The 22389-nt window shown below is 37.1% G+C and overlaps 1 protein-coding gene across 1 annotated transcript in view; it reads left to right on the forward strand.

Annotated features, from left to right (window-relative positions):
* The first annotated feature begins 399 nt into the window (after positions 1–399).
* LOC133533828 (elongation of very long chain fatty acids protein 7-like) overlaps positions 400–22389 on the forward strand; it is a 45983-nt gene continuing 23993 nt past the window's right edge. The window contains exons 1-4 of the mRNA XM_061872886.1: positions 400–552; positions 876–1087; positions 10141–10331; positions 17870–17950. Of these exons, the coding sequence (XP_061728870.1) occupies positions 988–1087; positions 10141–10331; positions 17870–17950 (372 nt within the window). The 5' untranslated portion in view covers positions 400–552; positions 876–987. The remainder of the gene's footprint in view (positions 553–875; positions 1088–10140; positions 10332–17869; positions 17951–22389) is intronic.

Raw genomic sequence — 22389 nt, forward strand, 5'->3', positions numbered from 1 at the left:
AGTTCGGACACAATCTCTTGTGCAGCCGCAACCTTCCCATGTACAGTCACGACTTTACTGTGTATGACACAGAGGAACACATTTACTAAATCTTATATTAACTGATTTATAAAACTTGTGAGATCTAGAAGTTTATTAATATATACTAGTAGTTTTGTAAATTAGTCGAACATTTTTTATTTTATTAAGAAACCATGAAAAATCGCAGAAAAAGTATTAAAACTCGGGCAGTTAGAAAACAAATGCAACCGCCAAACCAGTCAAGCGACCCACGCAGCCGCTCGTAGAAATATCATTTGTTTACAACGGTAATAAAATTCAATTCCGCTTGACGCAACGAATGATATTCGTCCTTGTGGTGGCATGGCGTGACGTATCTCGTGATTGGTCGAGCAGTGGCGGGCTATTCAATTGTGGTCGAGTTCGCGGCGCGCGCGCACTTTCGCGGGAAGCTCAAGTTTTCGCTTTCATTTGGAGAAATGAGACGTGCGCGTGAAATGGGCTTCGTAAAATTCGTGTAAAAATGCTGAATTACGCCGTCGCGAAATATAGGTGTGAAAATTAAATTTTGAACGACACGTTGATCTTTATAAGTAACTTCAGTTTCTTTATTAGTACACCCACTGTTTATTATGATTTAATTAAACTATATTAGTTTTTAAACAACAAGCCGATATTAAAACTATACTTTATGAAGGGCAATATTAATTAAATTCTTAATTCTTATTGTTTTCAAATACAATGGTGTTTTTTCAAATCCGAAAAACCCTATCATAGAAAAAAAAACTATTGTATTAAAAACAAAAAAAAACTTGGTATCAAGCATATCAATGATAGATGCGATAAAAAAGTTAACCTAACTTTTTCTTTTACAGGTGACGACTTCAGAACGGCAAATTATTGCCGGCACCAGCAAGATATAGACAATAATTGAATTCGTTCGTAGTGCAGTGAAGTGACTAGGACAAGTGCAGTGAGTTATCGAAAATGTCGGGTTTTGTGAAAATCGCTATCGACGATTACTATTCGGACAGCAATTGGACCACTATTATTGAAAAATACTGGCTGGCAGCCGAAAAAGTGTCAGGTATGTTTTATTTAGCATTTTATTGGTCTTATTTAGTCATATATGTCAAGTTAACCAATAAAAATATGACGTTTGATGACCGATAATTTATTTGCCATTTTATTTTAAAGTCGCTTTTTTTCATGATTTCTAATAATTTATAGGAGCTATGAAATAGGTACCTAAATTTATTTTTCTGTAACATTGTCTCTTAAGGACTACAGAATTATTCTCATAATTGATTGATTCGATATTAAGGCATTACATAAATAAAACATGTCGTTAAATGCAAGGTGAGCATATTTATTTCCAACTATATAACTCGATTGCCTTTATGTATGCCACATATAAGTTTAAAAAAAATTGCGGTCGCAGCAGATGCCTCATCTCAGAACGTATTTAAAAAATGTGTAAAACACAATGCAATAACACTCTATTTTCATTCTAAGAGGCATTTAAATTTTAAAAATCTGTTATCGAATTAATTTTTTTGTACACACTTCACTATCATGTCAAAGTCAAATCACAGATCATTTCCGGCAGCGTGCGGCGTAAACCGGGTTACATTTTTGATGCTTGACTATGATGTTTAATTAATTTAACTAACTACTAAATATTCGATGGTTTGTGATTGAAATGTCATTTGATGTCCGATCTGAGAGCTTTTAAATAGATTTGAAATGGTTCCTATAAAATATGGAATTGAAACTATAAAATGAAAATAGTGATATATCGGAAATATATTTTGTAATTTAGCACCGAAATAAAGTTTATGTTTCTTTGACCATTTCATAATTATCAGCTTTGTTTAAAAATGATTAACAGCTAATTAAAATATCGAAAATCCAACAGGATATTATTTTTTTATTTATTTACTTTAGGTATATATTTATTAGGTAGTATAATTGAAATTGTAAAATATTTTACCTAAGAATTCATTCTAAAAGCCAACAAATTCTTCATATTTAGATAAGTAATTTCTTTCACAATATTACAAACGAAGGCTAATTAAAGAATAAAATGTTATTTCAAACAAATGCAAAATGAAAGTGTTTTTAATAAGCGCCATTAAAAAAGTGTGTGAACGCAAGTCAACTAGACCGTGACTTTCGTGAACTCGAAAAGGCTTAACGCACGGACAGATGGAAGTGAGAGGAACAGCCGTTAAGCCTTAAATGATCATATTTGAGGATGTAATGCTCGAAATACAAACGAATAAAAAATAGAAAAAGGCACTAGAAATGGCAGTTTCTTAGGGGTACACTGCTCTACTATGGACCGGATTCTAAGAATGAGATACGATAACGATAAGTTCTGGTTTCGATAAATTCTCAGTTAGATATCGTTTGTATGCCGTTATGATTGACAGAAGCAGCTCGATTCGGGCAACCAATGTCACTTTGACTTTAAAAATATCGTAGATAGATCTTATTGGGATCACAGCGGAATCGAAATAAACGTCAATTTTGACATGTCGTTTAGTTATCGATCTTTTATAATATAAGCCATATAGCGTTATTTCAATTGCAAATGATTTTTGAAATATAATTATCAGAATATAAAGTATACATTAGCAATTAATTTTCATTTGAGATAGCGCTTTTTGGCTTAGTAGGGCAGTATAGCCAGCATCAAAACTTGTGGATCAGACTCCGCGTCAAAAATATCTATCATTCTTTGATATTTTAACAAAACGAGATCAGAAAAGTCTAAACAAATGCAATAATTTACGGGGTGAATATATACATCATACTGAGCAACTTTTACTATGGGACCAACTTCAAAATCGCGAAAAAAAATTACTCTCCCATAGGCAATGCCAAGGTCAGACAGCCAAAATGTATGTAACAGCATATGTAGAACAATTACACTATGACATATACCTACTTTTAAACGCGAAATGTGAAGATGTATGGAAAATAATTCCAGGACGACAGATTTGGCGACTTGTTTTATCCGCTGCTGGTTGTATTGGATTTATTTTTTAATTTTCGTAGAATATCAACGAACGATGCGTGGTACGGAGCACTTAACACCAGAGTCTTGACTCGGGCTTTGTTTTCAATGATATGCTATTTCAAGGGAAAACTAAATTGATAGCTAACGCACTGAAATACTGAAGTAGTTTACAATAGTTTATTTATCTTTGAGTTTTTTACAATTAAAACAATACAAATCCTTCTTTCAATCGCTTGAGTTTTTCCTCTCAGTCGTAATCTAACTGTCAATGTCACATTTTTCCAAAACCGCGGCAAAACTATCTGTCACTTGTCAAACACTTGACAAAACAAAACTAAAAGATCGTTTGAGATATCCTTAATATCTAATAAAATGATGTATAAATGTACAGCCAATAAAACTATTAGTTTAGCACCCCTAAACTAACTAACTGCTTTGGCTCAGCGATCCAAAAAGAATCTTGGCCTCCGAAACGAAAGAATGTACAAAGAGGCACAGATTGTATAATAGTTCTGCAGGGTGCTAAGCTAGAAGTTTTGTTGGCTATACATAGTCAAGGTCTTTAAATTATCGTCTTGAACAGCAGGTGTCCTGCGTAAAAGTAAGATTGAAACTGGTATTTTTTTCTGCTTTGAATTAACCAATAAAATGGCGGCTCTGACAGTATACTTTTACATGTGTCACTCATATAACACCAGACCTGCCTGCCTGTTGGCCTGTTGTTGCTTAGTTTTTTTTTATGTTAATTACTGTATTTAATCATGTTTTCGTTGTGCACAATAAAGAATATTATCTTACCATATCTCGGGACCATGGGTTCCCGGACCTTTGGGAGGCATACGTGGGGCCGAAGCCAACAGCGCAGAGGCCCTTTAAGACAAATTAATCTACAAGCAAGGGATACACGTCGCGGATACCATCTCCGAGCGCACAATATGATACATCCGGAGATGGTCCCCGCCAGGTGCAAAGACTATTGCAGTGCAGCACTTTTGTGCTGCGATGGGATCTAAGGTCATAAGGCTATTGATTTGAAAGTTGGATGGACTGGATAATAGGCTATGGGAGGAGACTAGCGGACACCTGCCGTGACAATCAGTCTCGGAATTGTGTAAGACAGGCGGTGACTCGCCAACTCATTGAGTGGGCCCCACAACGGCCGCACGCACAGTGCGACAATAGGGCAACACTTTGGAGCGGCTGTGAGGTTGTCGAGAGGTGAGTCTGCGGAAGCCAGATCCCGGTAATCCGTTCAGCAGGCCGCCGGCGTTATGACATTTTACACTTCCAACCTGGAGCATAGGTCCCGCTCTTGCGACTCCACTCTGGCCGGCCGGTGAAGGCAAGCGCAGAGGCGAGGGCCTAATAAAAGGGCCCTCTGGAATAGGGGTCCGCGGTGTCGCCACTCACCGTCAGCTCGCCACAAGCTGCCCCTATTATTATTATTATTATTATATAATGAAAGTTTCGTAAATTCCATTCGTGCCAGCTTTCATGAAACAACTGTACTTACAATCTTAGAAATACTATTTCATTTTATTTTATTAGTATCCTTTAACTATATTATATTTCCGTGAAATATAGTGTCAACGTGTGGACGGCACTGCGAGCGCCTTTGTGTTCGCGCTATAAACCGACAGCCGATGGATCGGGCACGAGCGTTCCATGTAATGGTAGTAGTGCCGTCCACACGCAGAATTTCTGTTACATTGACTACATTACACGTTACACCCGTCTGGACCCGTCTTTCAGCTATAATATTAAAGTATACCCTATACTCATTAGTTCTCAGACACAATAACTTCAGGTCACTTACAAATTACTCCATGACCTTACCTCAGCTGAATGAATTAAAAGAATGAATGATTACCGCGTGCTAAATTATGACGCCAATGTCAGCAATGTCGACGAACGGCCTTCGGCATATTAAAAAATATAGCATGCTATGTACTAGAGTTCGTGTAATCATAGTTCGACCACGCTAAGTTTGCACCGATTTGACACCAAAGTCCCTACCAAAACTTGGAAGGGAACTTAAGGTACCGTTCAGATTCAACCTACACCACCATTACTGCTACAGTATTTCAGCGCGATATTAATGCGACTGCATTGCCGCCGCAAATGTCAAAATCCGGGCAGCAACATCGATATTGTTATTTTCGGCAGGAATGCAATCAGCAGTAATGTCGCGCTGCAATACTGCTGCTGTAATCCTACATTACCGCCGCTAATTTTAATTTTTTTTTCGAAAAAAAAAAAGACCTTTTTGATGTTTCCTGCAGAAAAAAGTGATCCAAACACACAGGTAGTGTACAGGTGTGGTTTATAGGTACACTCGCCAATAGATATATAGTTAGGTATAACGCTCACGGCCAATGAGATCCTAAATATCTGAACAAAGTTATTATCAAGACGTTAAAGTGCATGTTCAGATATTTTGAACACCTTTGCCGCTGTGAGATACATGATGGCGAGTGTAGATACCAAGGTTGCAGAGATGATGAAATCAGAACACCATTAAACATAATTGGTGGGAGGTTCATAAAGTCCGCTCTTGTTAGAGATTAACTTAGCACTGCCAATGATAGATTGGGTGGCTAAGTTAAAATCATAACTGTTTACAAATCGCTGTTAGGAAACGAACTCACGCTAAACCAGCCCGGACCCGGGCACAACCGTCCAACACGTCATTTTCTATGACGGCTGATCGGTGATCACGTGGTTCTTTCCATAGAAAACGAAGCGACGCCGCCGGAAACTCCGGCCCGGCCCCGGCCCGGTCTAGCGTGAGTCAGAGCAGATAATTTAGCTCACTCTGAGAATAATTTTAAGGTAAGGTAAGGTGCATACCTAGATGAATATAAAATATGAGCACATATGAGTAATCGAGTTTATGAGTATGGAAAATAGAAAAGGAGACAGCAAGCAGCCTTGCGGTATGCCGCGCCGACCATTTGGTAGCACTAGGACCTATCCAGAGTATCCAGTCTAACCACCTGTCAATTTGCTGTCATTCGTACCTACCTGGCAATACATATATCATAATTTACTTACGAGTGAATAGGAACTTTTTAAGAGATATACTTTTTACTTTCGATGCCTACCTCCTCTTTGTACCTACAAGAGGACCGACTGTATTGACAGCTTATCAGGCAACACATGGTTTCTCACCATAGACACTTCGTTAAAGTTGTGTGTTTTTCGACCACTTGGCGATAAACCATACTACTACTAATACTTGTTTGGCGGAATCACCCAAAATAAGCCTTGGCCTCTAACACAAGAGCACGCCATTTTACCCGGTCCTGCGCGAATTCACGCCAGTTTTCACTGACGCCGAGCTAACGGAGATCTACCTCCACTCTATCCGCCCACCGATACTTAAGATGGCCTAAGGACAGCGCGGCGTCCAGTTGGTCGACCCAAATACCTCCCTTCCGCCCTCTTTACAGCACGATCTTCACCCATTCTTACCATAAACCTTATTTTACCCTACTATGACAATACCACAACGAACGATCGGTAGCGAAGAGCTGGCCCACACCAGCCACACACAACGTCCCCCAAAAGACGGCCATTTGACCTCCCCACCGGTCGGTGGGGAGCGACCCGCGACAGCCGCCGCAGCCGGAAGGCAGAAGCGGCCCCTCATACCCCCCTGACGGGGGGTATCGACAGACATCCAGTCCAGTGACAATACCACAGTACTGTATAAGACTAGAAAGGTGATTCCAAATTAGTGCCGTTATATCAAACCGCCATAATAATAACCATGTAAACCTCACAATTTCACTGCTTCTTTTTACGCGGTATTACGTAAACGTAAGGCAGATACGTTGCGTCCGTGACTTTCACGTAGAGCCATGGTTGGTTTGCGAGATAGCTTTATATTGCTTTATCGATAGATAATTGATGTAACTAACTAACGATATTGCATATCGGTGATATTGCATGTAAAAAACTTTTTGAAGGGAAAACTTTTTTAGCGGAGCTATGCACATTTTATGCTTTTATTCTATATATAACAGATTCGTAAGATTGAAAATTCGTAAGACGGATACGTGACCGGATCGAAAAACTCCATGATGGTTCAATATTGGTAGAACCATCATTATTACTAAATGATGATGGTGTAAGAGTCGTTGAAATTATGGGTGGAAGTTGATTTTTTATGAGAGATAAACTTTTTAATGTTAAAGAATTGTCATAGTTCTGAAGTGTTAATTTTAAATGTAATATAAAATGTCATGTTTGTATACGATAGCGTAATACATTAATATTGTATATTACCACATAAATGATAGTACTTTTATACTGATAATTAAAGCAATTCGTGCAAAATTGTTCCCTAACCATCCCAAAATATCAAAAATGCACAACGTTTCGAGTTTTCACTTCTGCCGGCACTCCCGGAGTGCAACCCGTTGTTTTTTTATTATTATCACTCATTCCATGATAGGTATTCCAAGGTTCAGCGACGGAATACAGACGAGGTACATATGCATTGCCGACTAGTGCCCACAACTCAAGCCTTATTAAGATTAAATCAACTGATTAAAATTATTTTATTAGCGCTTCATTATAGCCGGATGAGAAAAAGAAACCCTGATTGCTTTTTATCAAGTGTAAAAATAAATAATAACTTTAATGGCTCATAGACTTAATGCAAAACATTTTTTTTATACCACGACGGTGGCAAGCAAGCATACGGCCCGCCTGATGGTAAGCAGTCACCGTAGCCTATGGACGCCTGCAACTCCAGAGGTGTTACATGCGCGTTGCCGACCCTTTAAAAATCTGTACACTCCTTTTTTGAAGAACCTCATACTGTAGACCCTCGGGAAAACCTCGGCAGGTAGCTCATTCCACAACCGGAGCGTGCGCGGGAGGAAGTTCCTCTTAAACCTCACAGGGCGTGACCATTTAGGTTCTATGGAGTGAGGATGAACACCCTGCCGACGGCGGGCAGTGCGGTGATAGAAAGTAGCCGTGGGCATCATGTCAAACAATTCTTGTACAAGCAGCCCATTGTACAAGCGGTAGAACACACATAAGGAGGCAAAGTCTCTCCTTAGACTTAAACATGCTTAAACGTTGCGTTTTTCAAATTTGGTTCTTTCCTTACTAGTACAGAATCTGAAATCTTTCATTAAGGAATTTTAATTGAAAAGTTTCGCGTAGGTAGGATTCTGGACATGTATGGCTTTGCTTTATACTTTGTTTTTAGCATTAGTTACTAGCGTCTTAAAAAACCGAAAAATATCAAAAAAAGCAAAACATTCCGACACAGATATTACTGATAGTAATTTGTGTTGAAAAAAACATTGCTCTAGCTTCAAAAACCACGGAGGAGACAGTCGAGTACGTTTGCATGGAGAAATGACCACTCCTGTTGCCTCTTAAGTCGAAAGGAGACGGCCGCCCTGAAACCGCCTTTCCATACAAACGTAGTCCCCATTTCCCTCTCTGGATCTATCTAATTAAAGTACTTAAATCCAATTCTACTATTTTCGATATTCATAGTGGTCTCAATGCCGGATTGTAATATCGGAAAATTTGTCCGAGATTCAAGCATTGCAAGCCCTAATCTCGAGCACTGAGACGTTAAAGATGCCTTTGGGAAACGACTTTGACAAGTGATTTGATTGGGTTTGGAAAGCTCTGAAGAAAGCTCTGGATTTCCGGTTTTCGATGATCTAATAATTACGAGTACTTTCCATATATAGAAATGTATCAACACTTCAAAATATATTTTCAGAATCGTTCCGCAGCTAACTATTTTTATCTTGCAATATCTATAGTTAGCTAAGAAAGTCGTTTCTGAAAGCTTTTTCTGAAAGCCCATGACAGCTGCCTACATTGGTGTAATTTTGAATGCGTGTCAATGTCTAGAAGTTCGTCAAAACTTTAAAAGTAGTGATTTGTGTCAGGATGATTTCGGACGCTGCTTTGGAGGAGGTCAAGAAAATGGAACTTGTTGTGACAAGGGGGAGGGGGAGACACATACTTTGTGACATCACTTTAACATCACCCATCAGTAACCGATTTTTTTTTATTGATTGCAAAGATAAATAACAAGTTTTTGCAACGATAATCGTTTATATTCGTATAATTTTCTTTCATAATTCATTTTGTGGTATAAAATTACTATCATTTCCTTTATAGAAAATATTTTCATAAAATGTAATATCAAAAATGTGTCGTCAGGCCAGGAGGGCAGGGGTTTTTCAATTGTGACCAAGTGTGACCAGGGGGGGGAGGGGGGGAGTGGTAAAAAAAACCTATAAATTCTTGTGACGTGATTAATGGATGTGAGTTGAAATCAAATCTCTTTTCCGCTCCGCTGCATGGTTGATTCCTACATGTATCCTCTCGTACCAGTTACACGATTAATCCTTCTAGTACTGTTCAACTTATAGGGCTGACAGTTTTATTTTTGAATACCTTTAATTAACATCACTATTAAAATCAAACTCGTTAATTGGTGCCTACCTATGTATTATTATCAAACTATGTTTTACTCTATTAGTAAAACTAAATAGAGTAACAGAGAATAAATTGTCCAATAACATCGCCTTGGCAGCGAACTATTCGTCTGGTTTAGTTAGTAAGTTAGTTAGGTTAGTTAGTTATTTAATAACTTAGTTAAGAATTAGCTTTCAGTTTTTTAGTTGGGCTCTGAAAATCAGCGGTCTCGCTGAGTCTCATCCATTTTACTGCACACATAATTTATAAATTATACCTGATTTATTTATTGTACAGTCAGCATCAAAAGTAGCGGATGAAACAACGCGCCAAAAGTATCTGATATTCCGTATACTTTCATTCATTCCGTATAACTTTTCAAAATGTAGATAATTTTCTAAAATTCGTGTTCAAAAATATATCTTTTACAGTCTTAGATGTTATAATATTAAAGACATTACTTTTTGTTAAGCTGTTACAGAATGGTAGATACTTATGAAGCGCTATTTGATCCGCTACTTTTGATGCTGACTGTACTTGCAATTCATTGTTTTTGTGTTGGTAAAGAAATATCATTTATTTAAGTGGAAAAGTTACATTTGTTCATCATTACCCTTTTTGTTTTTTTTTATAAAGTCTTCCTCTTCCAGATCCTCGGGTCCAAGGATGGTTTCTCTTCGACACGCCCCTCCCCACCCTGGCCATGGTCATAGCGTACCTGGCCATAGTCATGGTCATAGGTCCGCTATGGATGGAAAACAAGAAACCCTTTAAGCTGAAGAATGCCTTGGTGGCGTATAATGCTTTCCAAGTTTTGCTGTCATCTTACATGTTTTATGAGGTAAGTTTTATGTTAATTTTTAAAGACTTTTTCGTATAAATGTCGTAATTATATACGACATTTTCTTTGAGCTTATGGAATGAAAATCGAGAGTGAATAGACATCTTTTAGGTCAGCATGTTCCATCCTAGAATGCATCGGCACTTACCATCAGGTGAGATTGTGGTCAAATGCATACCTACATACATATAATCACGCCTATTTCCCGAAGGGGTAGGCAGAGACCACGGATTTGCACTTGCTACGATCCTGACATACCTCTTTCGCTTCCTTCACTTTCATGACATTCCTCATACACGCTCGTCGGTTTAGGGTACTCTTGACCTGGCCTTTCTTCAGGATTTCCCCGATTTGATCAGAGAAAGTCCGCCGAGGTCTACCCCTTCCAGCTCCCTCTTCTACTTCTCCCTTATACACTCTCTTTGTTAACCTTCTTTCACTCATTCTTTCAAATGCTTACCTTTGCCTAATAAAAAAAAATTTAAAGCCAAATTAGCACAGGCATGCTAAATATTATTTTTGAGTTTCTGCCATTGCTGTATAGATATGGTGGTTGCACTTTTATCGACACCTTTACTTATTAGAAAGTAATAACAGACGAAAAACGCGCTACCATCTTAAGCCCGCTGCAATATATTCATAGTGCCCAAAGTTATTAACTAATTAAGATAATTCTTAACACTTAACAACGAATTTTGCTGTTTGTGAAGACCGGTCTGTTTAAGCTTACACGGGGTACAGGTTATGTTAAAGTATGTAACTTTACTTTTGAGTGACATTAACGTGAGACACTTCATTCGGTTCTTGTCTGTTTTAATTTTTTTGTCTTTTAATTATTTATATAAGAATTCAAGCCTTGGCGACCCTCTACATCTCTAAGGATAATTTAATATATATTTTTATATTTTATCTCTGACACTTAGAGACTTATACATCTCTAAAGAATTTTAGTATTTTATGGTTTTATTTTTTTATCATAGTTTTTTTTTTGTGTAATTTGACATTTAGAGACAGTATACATCTCTAATAAAGTATTTATTATTTCATAGATTCGATATTTGAAATTGTTTTTTTTTTTTTAATTTATTGTTTGTAAAAATGGACATGTAAAAGTGCCCCTGTGGCCTATTTGCTGAATAAATGTTTGATATTTGAATTTTACGGACTTGCGCATTTTATGACGTTACTAGCATCTGCCCAGTGAGAGCTAACTCGTTTAATTTCACTGCTAGGGGCGCTAATGTAGACAGAGGTCTTTCAAAATGTCAAATGCACAGTATGTTTTGGGGTTACAAGTATTTTTGTCGCGAATTTTCTCTCCTTATTACTAAATTGTTGTAAATATTTTCCCATGTTTGATAATCATAATATATCAGGTTTATAAAACGGCAAATCTCGACGTTTTGTTTTGATGGATTTTTACAAATTAATCATTACTTTTTATAAGCTTTTATTTACTTTCGCCTGACCGTTGTCTGTTTGTAATCAAATCTTGCAAGTTAAATTTGACCCACTTCCCGGTTTCCGATGAAGCTGAAAATTTGCACACATACGAGTATGTAAGTCGGGTGACAACGCAATATTATGGTACCATCGAGATGATCTGATGATGGAGACAGGAGGTGGCCATAGGAACTCTGTGATAAAACAACGTAACCTAATTGTGTTTGGGGTTTTTAGAATTGTCTCGATGAGTATTAGTTGCCTGTGGAAAGAAAAGTACAGTCAGCGATAAAAGCTTGAACCAAAAATTAAATTTTTGCCAAATTCCTTACTCAAGTTTAATTATATGACAAAATATTTAAACAAAATACCATTTGCGTAGCTAAGATTTATCATTTATTTAAATCTTTAATGCTTATCTCATTACCTACACAATACCTAAGCATCTACTTTTTATTTATTTATACAATAGCTATATTTGCATTCAATCAAACATTACCTACCATCAAGAAAGTTAGCAATTACTAAAAGAAAACCCCCACAAATTCATTAATATACAGGCAAACAAGCAAACGGCCCGCCTGATGGTAAACAGTCTCCGTAGCCTATGTACTCCAGAGGAGTTACATGCGCGTTGCCGACCCTACCCCCCCCCCTCCCCCCCCTCGTTCTCTGCAACTGCAGCTCTGGCAACTTTACTCACCGGCAGGAACACAATACTATGAGTAGGGTCTAGTGTTATTTGGCTGCTGTTTTCTGTAAGGTGGAGGTAATTCCCCAGTTGGGCCCTGCTCTAGATCTGGAATGACATCCACTGGCTGTGCCCTACCACACAAAGCGAGATGACATTCACAATGCCCATACCACTCTTTTGGACGTAGTTTAAGGACAGTTTGTTGTTTTTATTATATTTGTTTGACATTTAGAATTTATTCTAGAAACAATCTAGACTAGTATTTTTTATACATTTTTTTTTGCATGACTATATTTTGTGAAAGTTTTAGTATTAAATTTGATCTATGAATTATATTCATTAGTATTATATATGGAATAATATTTACAACATCAATAAATTGCTCTGATAATTAGATTAAGATAATTATATGTAATACTGTCTTACTATTCATAAGTGCTTGTTGCTAGGCCTACATGAATAAAGTATATTTGAATTGAATTGAATTGAATTGACATGCCCGGGTCCAACCAACCAGTGTTAGCCGAACGTTCATTAGAATTAAAAATATTGAAAACTAAGCATTACAAATTAAACCGTAAACCGTAACGGACGGTTACAGATTACGGGTCAATTTGTAATGGTTAATTTTCAATTTTAATTAACCTTCGGCCAACACTGCTTGCTACCCTGTGGAGTCTACCTTAACCACTTTTAACTATATATGCTGAGCCGTTGGTTGGTGGGGGCTTGTCGAGTGGTTCAAAAAATCGTTGAGCAATTTGTGGATTTGATCATTTTAGTCTAAATTATCAGATTAAGTTATAGAAAAATTATAAAATTGACTTGGACCAAAACGACCAAATTCACAATCTACTTAACGATTTTTAACCCTCAATCAAGCCCCCCGAAGCTTAAAAAATTCTGTAGACGCTTTCCTGCTCGGCATAAAAGAAAACTTTATATAAACTTATTTCCTTCCTATCATCTAATCTTTCGATGCCAATAGATCTCTATGACGCTCAAATAACTACACATTTAGCATCGCCGGCTCCCCAGCTACAGATATAGATCACCATTTAGAGAAGTATTCGAGGATGGCTGGTACTTTGCGCATTGTTTCATTCGCTGCGTATGCTGAATACCGAAAATTATAGCTATTCAGCCAACATTTGAGTTATTTCTAGAGATAGATAAAAGAGCAACATATGAAGATTCTTTGAACTTCAATGTTCGCTGTAGCGTACCAGAGCCATGAGAACTCGTCCAAAGAAAACGTCAGTAAAAACACCAATAACAGAAGCTATTAGTACTATTTTGACCTAGAAAAACGATCCATATTAAAGACACTAACCTGACACATATATCACTGAAAGTTATCTCTTCTCGACAAATATACCCCGCCCGCAGCTTTGAATATTACTTAATACGCAATTACCCGCTATAAAAAAAATAGTTCTGATTGGTCAATAAAACTTTTGATTGGCTAGAATAAAATTGGCAATGGGCATGTGATGCGGAAGGATGAAAGTCATGTGACGAGAAAGGTATTACGAATGAATGTGGAGGGATGGAACGGGAGAGGAAAACCTAGGGAAAGGTGGATGGATTGTGTGAGAGATGACATGAAACGAACGCGAGTGAATGATGAGATGACGGGTGACAGAAAGATATAGAAGAAAAAGACATGCTGCGCCGACCCCAAATGAACGAGATAAGGGCAAGCGAATGATGATGATGATGATGGCTAGAATAAAATTCTGTATGTCAAATCAAACATCTTGCACGCTTGCTTACACCGCATCACAATGTTGTACGTTGTCAAGCTGCGCGCAGTACATTTCTGTTGAGTCGCTCGCGACACGATACATTATGGGGTCACTTTTGAGTTCTAATCAAACTTTTATACCTACTTGAATTATGAGTCTATTTATTGACAATAACAATATACATAATGGATATATACAGATGATTACTATAACTAGCTTATATCTAAAATAGGCCCTTGAGGCATTGTACTAAGGATGCTGGCGGCATTTCCTCGTTGTATCGCAATACTGATACGTTGTGCGAGGAAGCCGCCAGCTCTTCGGTCACCAGAAGTACATACCTACTTTAATTTGTTGTATGGAAATTTGATCACGTAAATTTTCTTTCGCAACTGTCACCTGATACATTTTTACTCTTCAGTATTCCATAAACCTTGTCTTATGGCTACGTCTTCATGCAAGTAATTGCTAAACAAACTTCAGTTCAACGCGGACAATATTTATGGCCACTAAACCACTTAGTTAGGTTTAGAGGTTAGCAGTGCCATGTCATGAACAAACGTCTAACCACAGCGATGTCAAGGATGCCAATCTTCTGAGGCGCGCACCCATGAGATGCAACTTGAACTAGAAATCACTAAAGGTAGAAATGCGAAATAATAAATAAATAATAAATAATAAATAAATATTATAGGACATTATTACACAAATTGACTAAGTCCCACAGTAAGCTCAATAAGGCTTGTGTTGAGGGTACTTAGACAACGATATATATAATATATAAATATTTATAAATACTTAAATACATAGAAAACACCCATGACTCAGGAACAAATATCCATGCTCATCACACGAATAAATGCCCTTACCAGGATTTGAACCCGGGACCATCAGCTTCGTAGGCAGGGTCACTACCCACTAACTACTAACTAAATGCTGAATTATATCATCTCTATGGGACAAAATAAATTAAAAAGTTAAAAGGAAGAATGAAACTTGAAAAGAAATAACTTGTGGTAGAAGTTCCAAGCAAAATAATATACACATATCAATTCAGATGTTACTTGTCAGAAGTAAAGTAGAAGCATTCAAAACTAAACTATACCGTATTTGCACTTGAGCGCAGTATGTTAGACACGGGTATTAGGAATCGCGTGATAATGACAGTTAAAGTATCTTTATCGATAAGGATGAGGAGTGATGTATGATATAGGTATGACCATTTAGCTTAGAACGTAGTTAGTTTTTAAATAGATAGTATTTTTTCGGCTTCTATTCAGTATAATGATAGCCTAGAATTGCCAATACGAAGAGGTCAAGTGCTGACTCGGGCTCGGGCGAAAGTGGTCGCGAACTGGTTTTCATCGAAACGCTCCATTGTATCGAAGATGCTGCTAGACAAGTACCATTCACTGACCAATTTTAAACCTTATTGTAAAGAGATAGGGTCGAGCAATGGACAGGGGATTGTGTTGATAGTTCCGTTTGATTATACCGGAATTTCTGTGCACAAAACATAGTGTACTCTATGTGTGGGTAATGCGCTAAACCCTCGGGTTATTTGATCTTTGAAGATTTATAGTATAAACAAGAAGTATGTAGCAGGCGGGGCCCATTTCACTTTCACTGTCACATTTTATTAGTTACTCATACTCTAGCCTGCCATCTGTGTCATTAGCAATGAAGCAAACAAATGATTTTTTATATTGGCAGCTTTTTATAACAAACTTTTATTGAACATGTCCTGTTAGTTAGCGTGGGTAAAATCCAATTGAACTGTAATTTTGCATATATACAGGGTGACATTAGCCATTGGACAAACCCTGAAATCCCACGTAGGGTTACTTCTCAGGAATGATCTGACGTTAATATTTATTTAATTAGAACAAAAGATAAAATATATTTTTTTCGAACAAAAGTTATTTGCAGTAATCGACAACAAAAAGAAACACACTGTGTTAATATTTGGCAGTGTTTTTGACAATTTGTTCGAAGTATTTGATAATGATGACATTTTTCAAAAGTCAAAAGCTTATTAGTGTCATAAATAAAAAAAAGATTATCAAAAAGGTCGAAGAAGGTTCCATACTATTCTTTGAGGATATTACCTTAGGAGCTACTAACACATACAGGCTGCTCCAAAGTAAAAAATGGTAATTTGTTAATTTCTTCGAAACCGCTACACCGGTTGTTATGATACTTTGTACACTGGTTCTAAATACCCTAATGCATATGTACATTTCGGCTTTGTCCGATGGCTAGGGACACACTGTATGTACATCTGATGACAAATTATGATCACATGGAGCTGATCTGATGATGGAGACAGGAGTTGGTCATGGGAACTCTGTGATAAAAAAATATCAACCTAATTGTGTTTGGGGTTTTTAGAATTGTCTCGATGAGTATTATTTTCCTGTGGTAATAAAAGTACAGTCAGCGATAAAAACTTGTACCAATAATTATGTTTTTAAGCTAAAAACTTATTTCAATCATATAAATTATTAGACAGGCTTCAGACCACAGTTCTCTAGTGTTTACGATAGGACAGGCAGTGCGTGCACTATCCATCGCCTTGACCGGCTGCCCGCGTCCGGCGTTGCATTCGGCCAACCGAAACTGCATTTGCAACTGCAGCTATGCGACTCATACTGTCTACATTTGTAAGGTAAATACGTATTTCGTATAAAATAGATGATACTAAAATGAATACATGTATTGATTTCAATCTTATATAGATGATCTAACCTCAACTATGTTACAAGTGTATTATTACATACTTCGTTATATAGAAAACTTTCATAACTTACGGAAGAAATAAGTGATAGGTAACAAACCCCCATAGTAAGGTCAATAAAGCATGTGATGAGGGTACTTTGACTACGATATATATAATATATGAATATTTATAAATACTTAAATACATAAAAAAACCCCATGACTCAGGAACAAATATCCATGCTTATCACAAGAATAAATTCCCTTACCAGGATTTGAACACAAAATATAATCCAAAGAGTCTATTATTAACTAAAGAGTATCTATATAGGTGACGCTGCTATCTATTATTAGGATATCAAAACACAACAATTTCTGCAGGATATGTTAAAATAAAACTCGATGCTGCAGCAATGCTGCACAACAACGCTGATGTAGTCTGAAGGCACATCCGTCCAGTCCCAGTCACTTTAATAACATTTTAAGTTATCGCTTTTTTAAAGTTGTAAAAGCAGGTTTTTTAAAGTAAAAAGTAGTGTTCTTTCCGTGTATCCTTCAGATCACCTCAACTACATGATTAAGCATTTAAGACAAGTCGCCTTCAATGTTATTTTGCACAGAGAAGCCGGCAAAAATACATTCATAGAAATAAAATAGCAATATTGTTATTCTTAAACACAAACGAGACAATTTACTTACCTATAAGAAAAACGTAGAAAAAATAAAGTGCTATGAAATGGTCTCGTCTCAGCGTATTGCTGGTGACTTCCAGCTGATCTGCCGATGAGACCATTACCTATACACGACGCGCCGTAAGACCTCTACAGATATAATTGTGCTAGATACTTTTACTTCGTTGTAATATCATTGTACTAATTATCCCTATTTCCAGTAAATTAAAGCACCACTTAATCAATATCTGTCATTTGTTCCAGCACTTAATGTCGGGATGGTGGGGCGACTACAGTTTGGCGTGTCAGCCCGTTGACTACAGCGAGAGCGAACAGGCGAGACGGGTAAGTTCCCTCTCCTTTACTATTTAGTAGACCCATTATGGGACCTTCTCCAAGAGATAGTTCAGATTCGGAAATCGATACCAACTTTTAGTATGCTGTTAGGCACTGGGAGCCCAAAACAATCTGCCGGGAGAGCAAATCCTCATGCAATTTTCCACTTAGAAATGATTCGATGCACCGTTTTTGGTTTAAGGCCAAAACACTATCATCGCTACGCTGTATGCGGTTAAGGTATAACGACAACCAGTACCCCTAGTGTAACTTTGATCGACATCATAACGTGACGAACGCGTTTGCGTTAAGTCTCATTTTGTATAGGATTTTGAGTTTCCAAAACGTCCCGCTTGGCGCGCTCTTTCGAAATCCAATACAAAATGAGACTAAACGCAAACGCGTACGTCACGTTTGGAAATCGAATTTATTTACACTAGGGGTACAGTATCTACAAAATAATAATAAGTATAAAGATCTTAAGCACGTTTTAACAAACTCCGTTACCCAGTCCAATTCCTCTCTCATTAGTATGAAAACTCACTGAATCTATTTCGTAACCCAACGGCATATTATAATCAGCGTTTTGCGTAACGGAAAATCATTTTGGTCTAATGTCCGTTCGTCCGTTTGTGGGTAAGCTGTTCGCATTCGTAGTTATGTGTATTACGAGTATATGTAGTTATTATCAGTTTTTTTTTTTAATTTTTAGTAGCTATTAGTTTGTGTTTTCGAGTCTTTCCTATGAGTAGTCCTTTAGACATTATAAAATGTGGGTACTAGAATCAGACCAAGCAAAATCTGCATGGGATTTGCAATGACAAAATGTGACACTGTCATAACTAGTGGCTCTGTGAGCTTTAAAAAACCGGACAAGTGTGAGTCAGACTCGCCCACCGAGGGTTCCGTACTTTTTAGTAATTGTTATTAGAGCGGCAACAGAAATACTTCATCTGTGAAAATTTCAACTGTCTAGACATCACGGTTCATGAGATACAGCCTGGTGACAGACGGACGGACAGCGGAGTCTTAGTAATAGGGTCCCTTTTTACCCTTTGGGCATGGAACCTTAAAGTCTAAGTTAAAGTTATTTTCGGAAATAATCGCTCAGAAGGAAACAAAAATGTGTGTGTGTGTGTGTCTCTGTGACCCCCCCCCCCCCCCCTCCCTCCCTCTAACTTTTGAACCATGGGTCCAAAAAATCATGAAAATAAAGCTTAATAAAGTCTTTCAATAAAAACTATAGCGAACATGATCAGTTTAGTCGTTTTTGATTTATTGCAAATCTTCAAGTATTTATGGTTATACTCGTATTTTCGTCGATAGTGCCCCAATTGTGGTATAATCAGTGGTCCAAATTTGGGCTATGTTAGAAAAAGTTTTTGCAACAGTCTGAAACTGGTTATTTAGTGTCTAGTCTAGACATTGCAATACACTCTCACTTCTACCTAGATATATTTGACAACGACAATCGATTTTAGGCTTTATTTCGATATCTCTAACTACAAAATTCTATTGGCAAATTCTAATGCATTATAAATAGCGAAATCTCACAGACTGTTCTGTTACCTAACCTAAAACAATTGAGATTCTTAATAATAAAAAGTGTGTATGTGTGTCAGCTCCGACGCATGACTGGAGGTTATTCCTTACGAACGATTATAAAATACATTTTTCTACTCGACTGTAATGTTTGAATTAAGAGGCTGTCAATACCTAAAGCGCGCACACTGTCTATTTGTATCGGAGTAAATGAGATAGCACTGTCGCATGTTACTGGGCCTGGGCAAGGGAATAATAAGAAAAATATTTAAATAAAAAAAGTGTATTATTAGTGTAATATTTAACTCGAACAAGATTTAGATATAAATGTTTTGAAATTGTGATTTTAATTGCAGACCCATAAGTCAAAACAATAAAGACATAAAACCGTTTAATTGTGATTTTAAGACCAATCTTTGCAATTATTTTCTATCGAGCCGATTTCGTTCAATCGTGTATCGAGTACGACCACGGTCTTTAAGTTATAATGAATATGAACATATATTTATCTTACTTGACTAAAACAAATAGTCTTTCTTAAAAAACTGTTCGTATAATTCGTAATAAGCAGGGGTCGGACAAAAAGTGCGAATGACGTCAAACCACTTATAGGATGATTTCAAATAGTATTTTTGATTTTCATAAACAATTATCACGTATCATTTATCAATCTCTTTATTGACCTCTTTAATAAACGATATCGCCACTTGAAATGAGTAAGTACGTTTTTGACTGACACATTGTCAATCAGATGAACAGTCAGCGTCAAATACTTCGTAGCAGTCAAAGTGGCCAAATAGTTCGTTACACCATACTAAATATATGGTGTACCGAACTATTTGGCTACTTTGACTGCTACGAAGTATTTGACGCTGACTGAACAATAAATTGACTTCGTTATTGTTTAGCTATTGTATCCTCACGATTATATTTAGCTAAAATTTATATTTACTAATATATAAGAAAACGCTCTAAAATGTCATCTTTACTCGAATATTGTGGCAATTTTCCGTTTTTGGAGGTACGTGACAAACACGTATACTGCTAATCTTACCTACTGTTCCCACTTTTGACTATTAAACCTATTTATCTGAGGATCCCACAGACTTGTTCTAACTAATTTCAAATAATTATACCTTATGGTAACAAGTTTCGTGAAATTTATTTTATTCACTACATCACCCTACCACCTGTATTATTAATTCCATGGATTTATTTACGATTATTTTGTTACTTCATTAATACTACTTTGTTACTACATGTCACACGGAAGTTTAAATACAAACTCAAACATCATCCTGTGTGCAAGATTAAGTACGTCATTTTTACGTCATCCGCACTTTTTGTCCGACCCCTGGTAATAAGTAACATCAATTTCAAGGACATTGGGTGTTGACAGCCTCTTAAGATTTCGCGTACCAAACTATAATTGGGTACTTTTCATGTATGGGCTCTCACTCTACTATAAGATTCATTTCGATACGCTGTAGTCAACTGTAAAAAAATTGACCAATCACGTGCCGGGCTCCCATAGAAAAGACTAAACGGCCGCTACTGTGATATATACCAAATTTCATTAATTATTTAGGTTTTATAGTCTTCTTCTTCAACCTAGCGTTTTCCCAGCCAGGCCAGGCCAGGCGGCCAGGGTCCGCTTTCCTACTTAGTCTTCTCCACTTTGCCCGGTCTTCGGCATCCTCAGGTGTGAGATTGTTCTCTTCTATGTCCGCTGTCACGACGTCCAGCCAGCGCTTCTTAGGCCTACCGCGGCCGCGTGATCTAGGGCCTTTGACAGTGAGGTTGAGGCATTTATTTTTATAGTATCAAATAATATTATTTTAGATGACTCGTAGAGAAAGTATTGTATACAAAAGTGATGTAATCAAGCTTTTCAATCTCGTACCTTACTTAAGCAACTCAGCAAGCTTCGTTACCTAAGCACGGTACTCGACTGAAAAGCTCTCTATTATATCACGATTGTTTAGAATTCTATATAAATTTTAAGATGAAAACTCTGCAAATTGACAGTTGTTATTTGTTGACATCGAATAAAATATAGTTTCCATGCAACCTAGGGGAGGCGCAAGATAAGTTGCGAACGAAACATAACGTAACGTAACGTTTATTTTACTCCCCATACATTTTCATATCCCGGGCTTATAGGGACCGTGCGCGTTGGAGGGTCTGCCATCTTGTGGTCTGAATCGGAACCATAAACAGACACATTTACACGACAAGTGTTTTCTTGTGCATAGTAGGTTCTGCCATCTTGTGGGCTACATCGGAACAAAAAACATCACATTTACGCCTCGCGCCAAAAATCTGACGGCTCCTGTGCTGCCTCCTATAGTTCATGCACGCTCCCTATATTAAAAGTTGCGAACGAAACATAACGTAACGTAACGTTTATTTTACTCCCCATACATTTTCATATCCCGGGCTTATATGAAAATCAATTCTTAAGGGGTAAACTCCAAAAACATTAAAAGTAATTTTGAGCGCATGAAATATGAAATTTAACACCATTTGTTAAGGTAGGTATAAATAACTATTGTTTTGCAAATCATAAGCGTAGAAAGTTCGATGGTCGCCTGGTTATAAGGATAATCTTAGGCATATTAATATTTGTAAATAATACACATTTAATTGCCGAATTATATCTAATATGCACCTTAATAGCTCGTAATATAGGTTAAAGTCGAATAACGAAAGTAGATATTTTTTTTCCTTCCGGCTGTTAATAATATTGCTAACAATGTTATGTTTAATGTAAGTAATGTTTGCGTAAAAAATACAATAAAATGATCTTCGTCATATTCGGTATTTCGAGAATCCATTTTGGATATTTTACCAGCGTACCAAATAAAGTATTTTTGTAACACGTCATACGTAATTGTGTAAAATTT

Source organism: Cydia pomonella, unplaced genomic scaffold (assembly GCF_033807575.1).
Source record: "Cydia pomonella isolate Wapato2018A unplaced genomic scaffold, ilCydPomo1 PGA_scaffold_206, whole genome shotgun sequence".
NCBI lineage: Eukaryota > Metazoa > Arthropoda > Insecta > Lepidoptera > Tortricidae > Cydia > Cydia pomonella.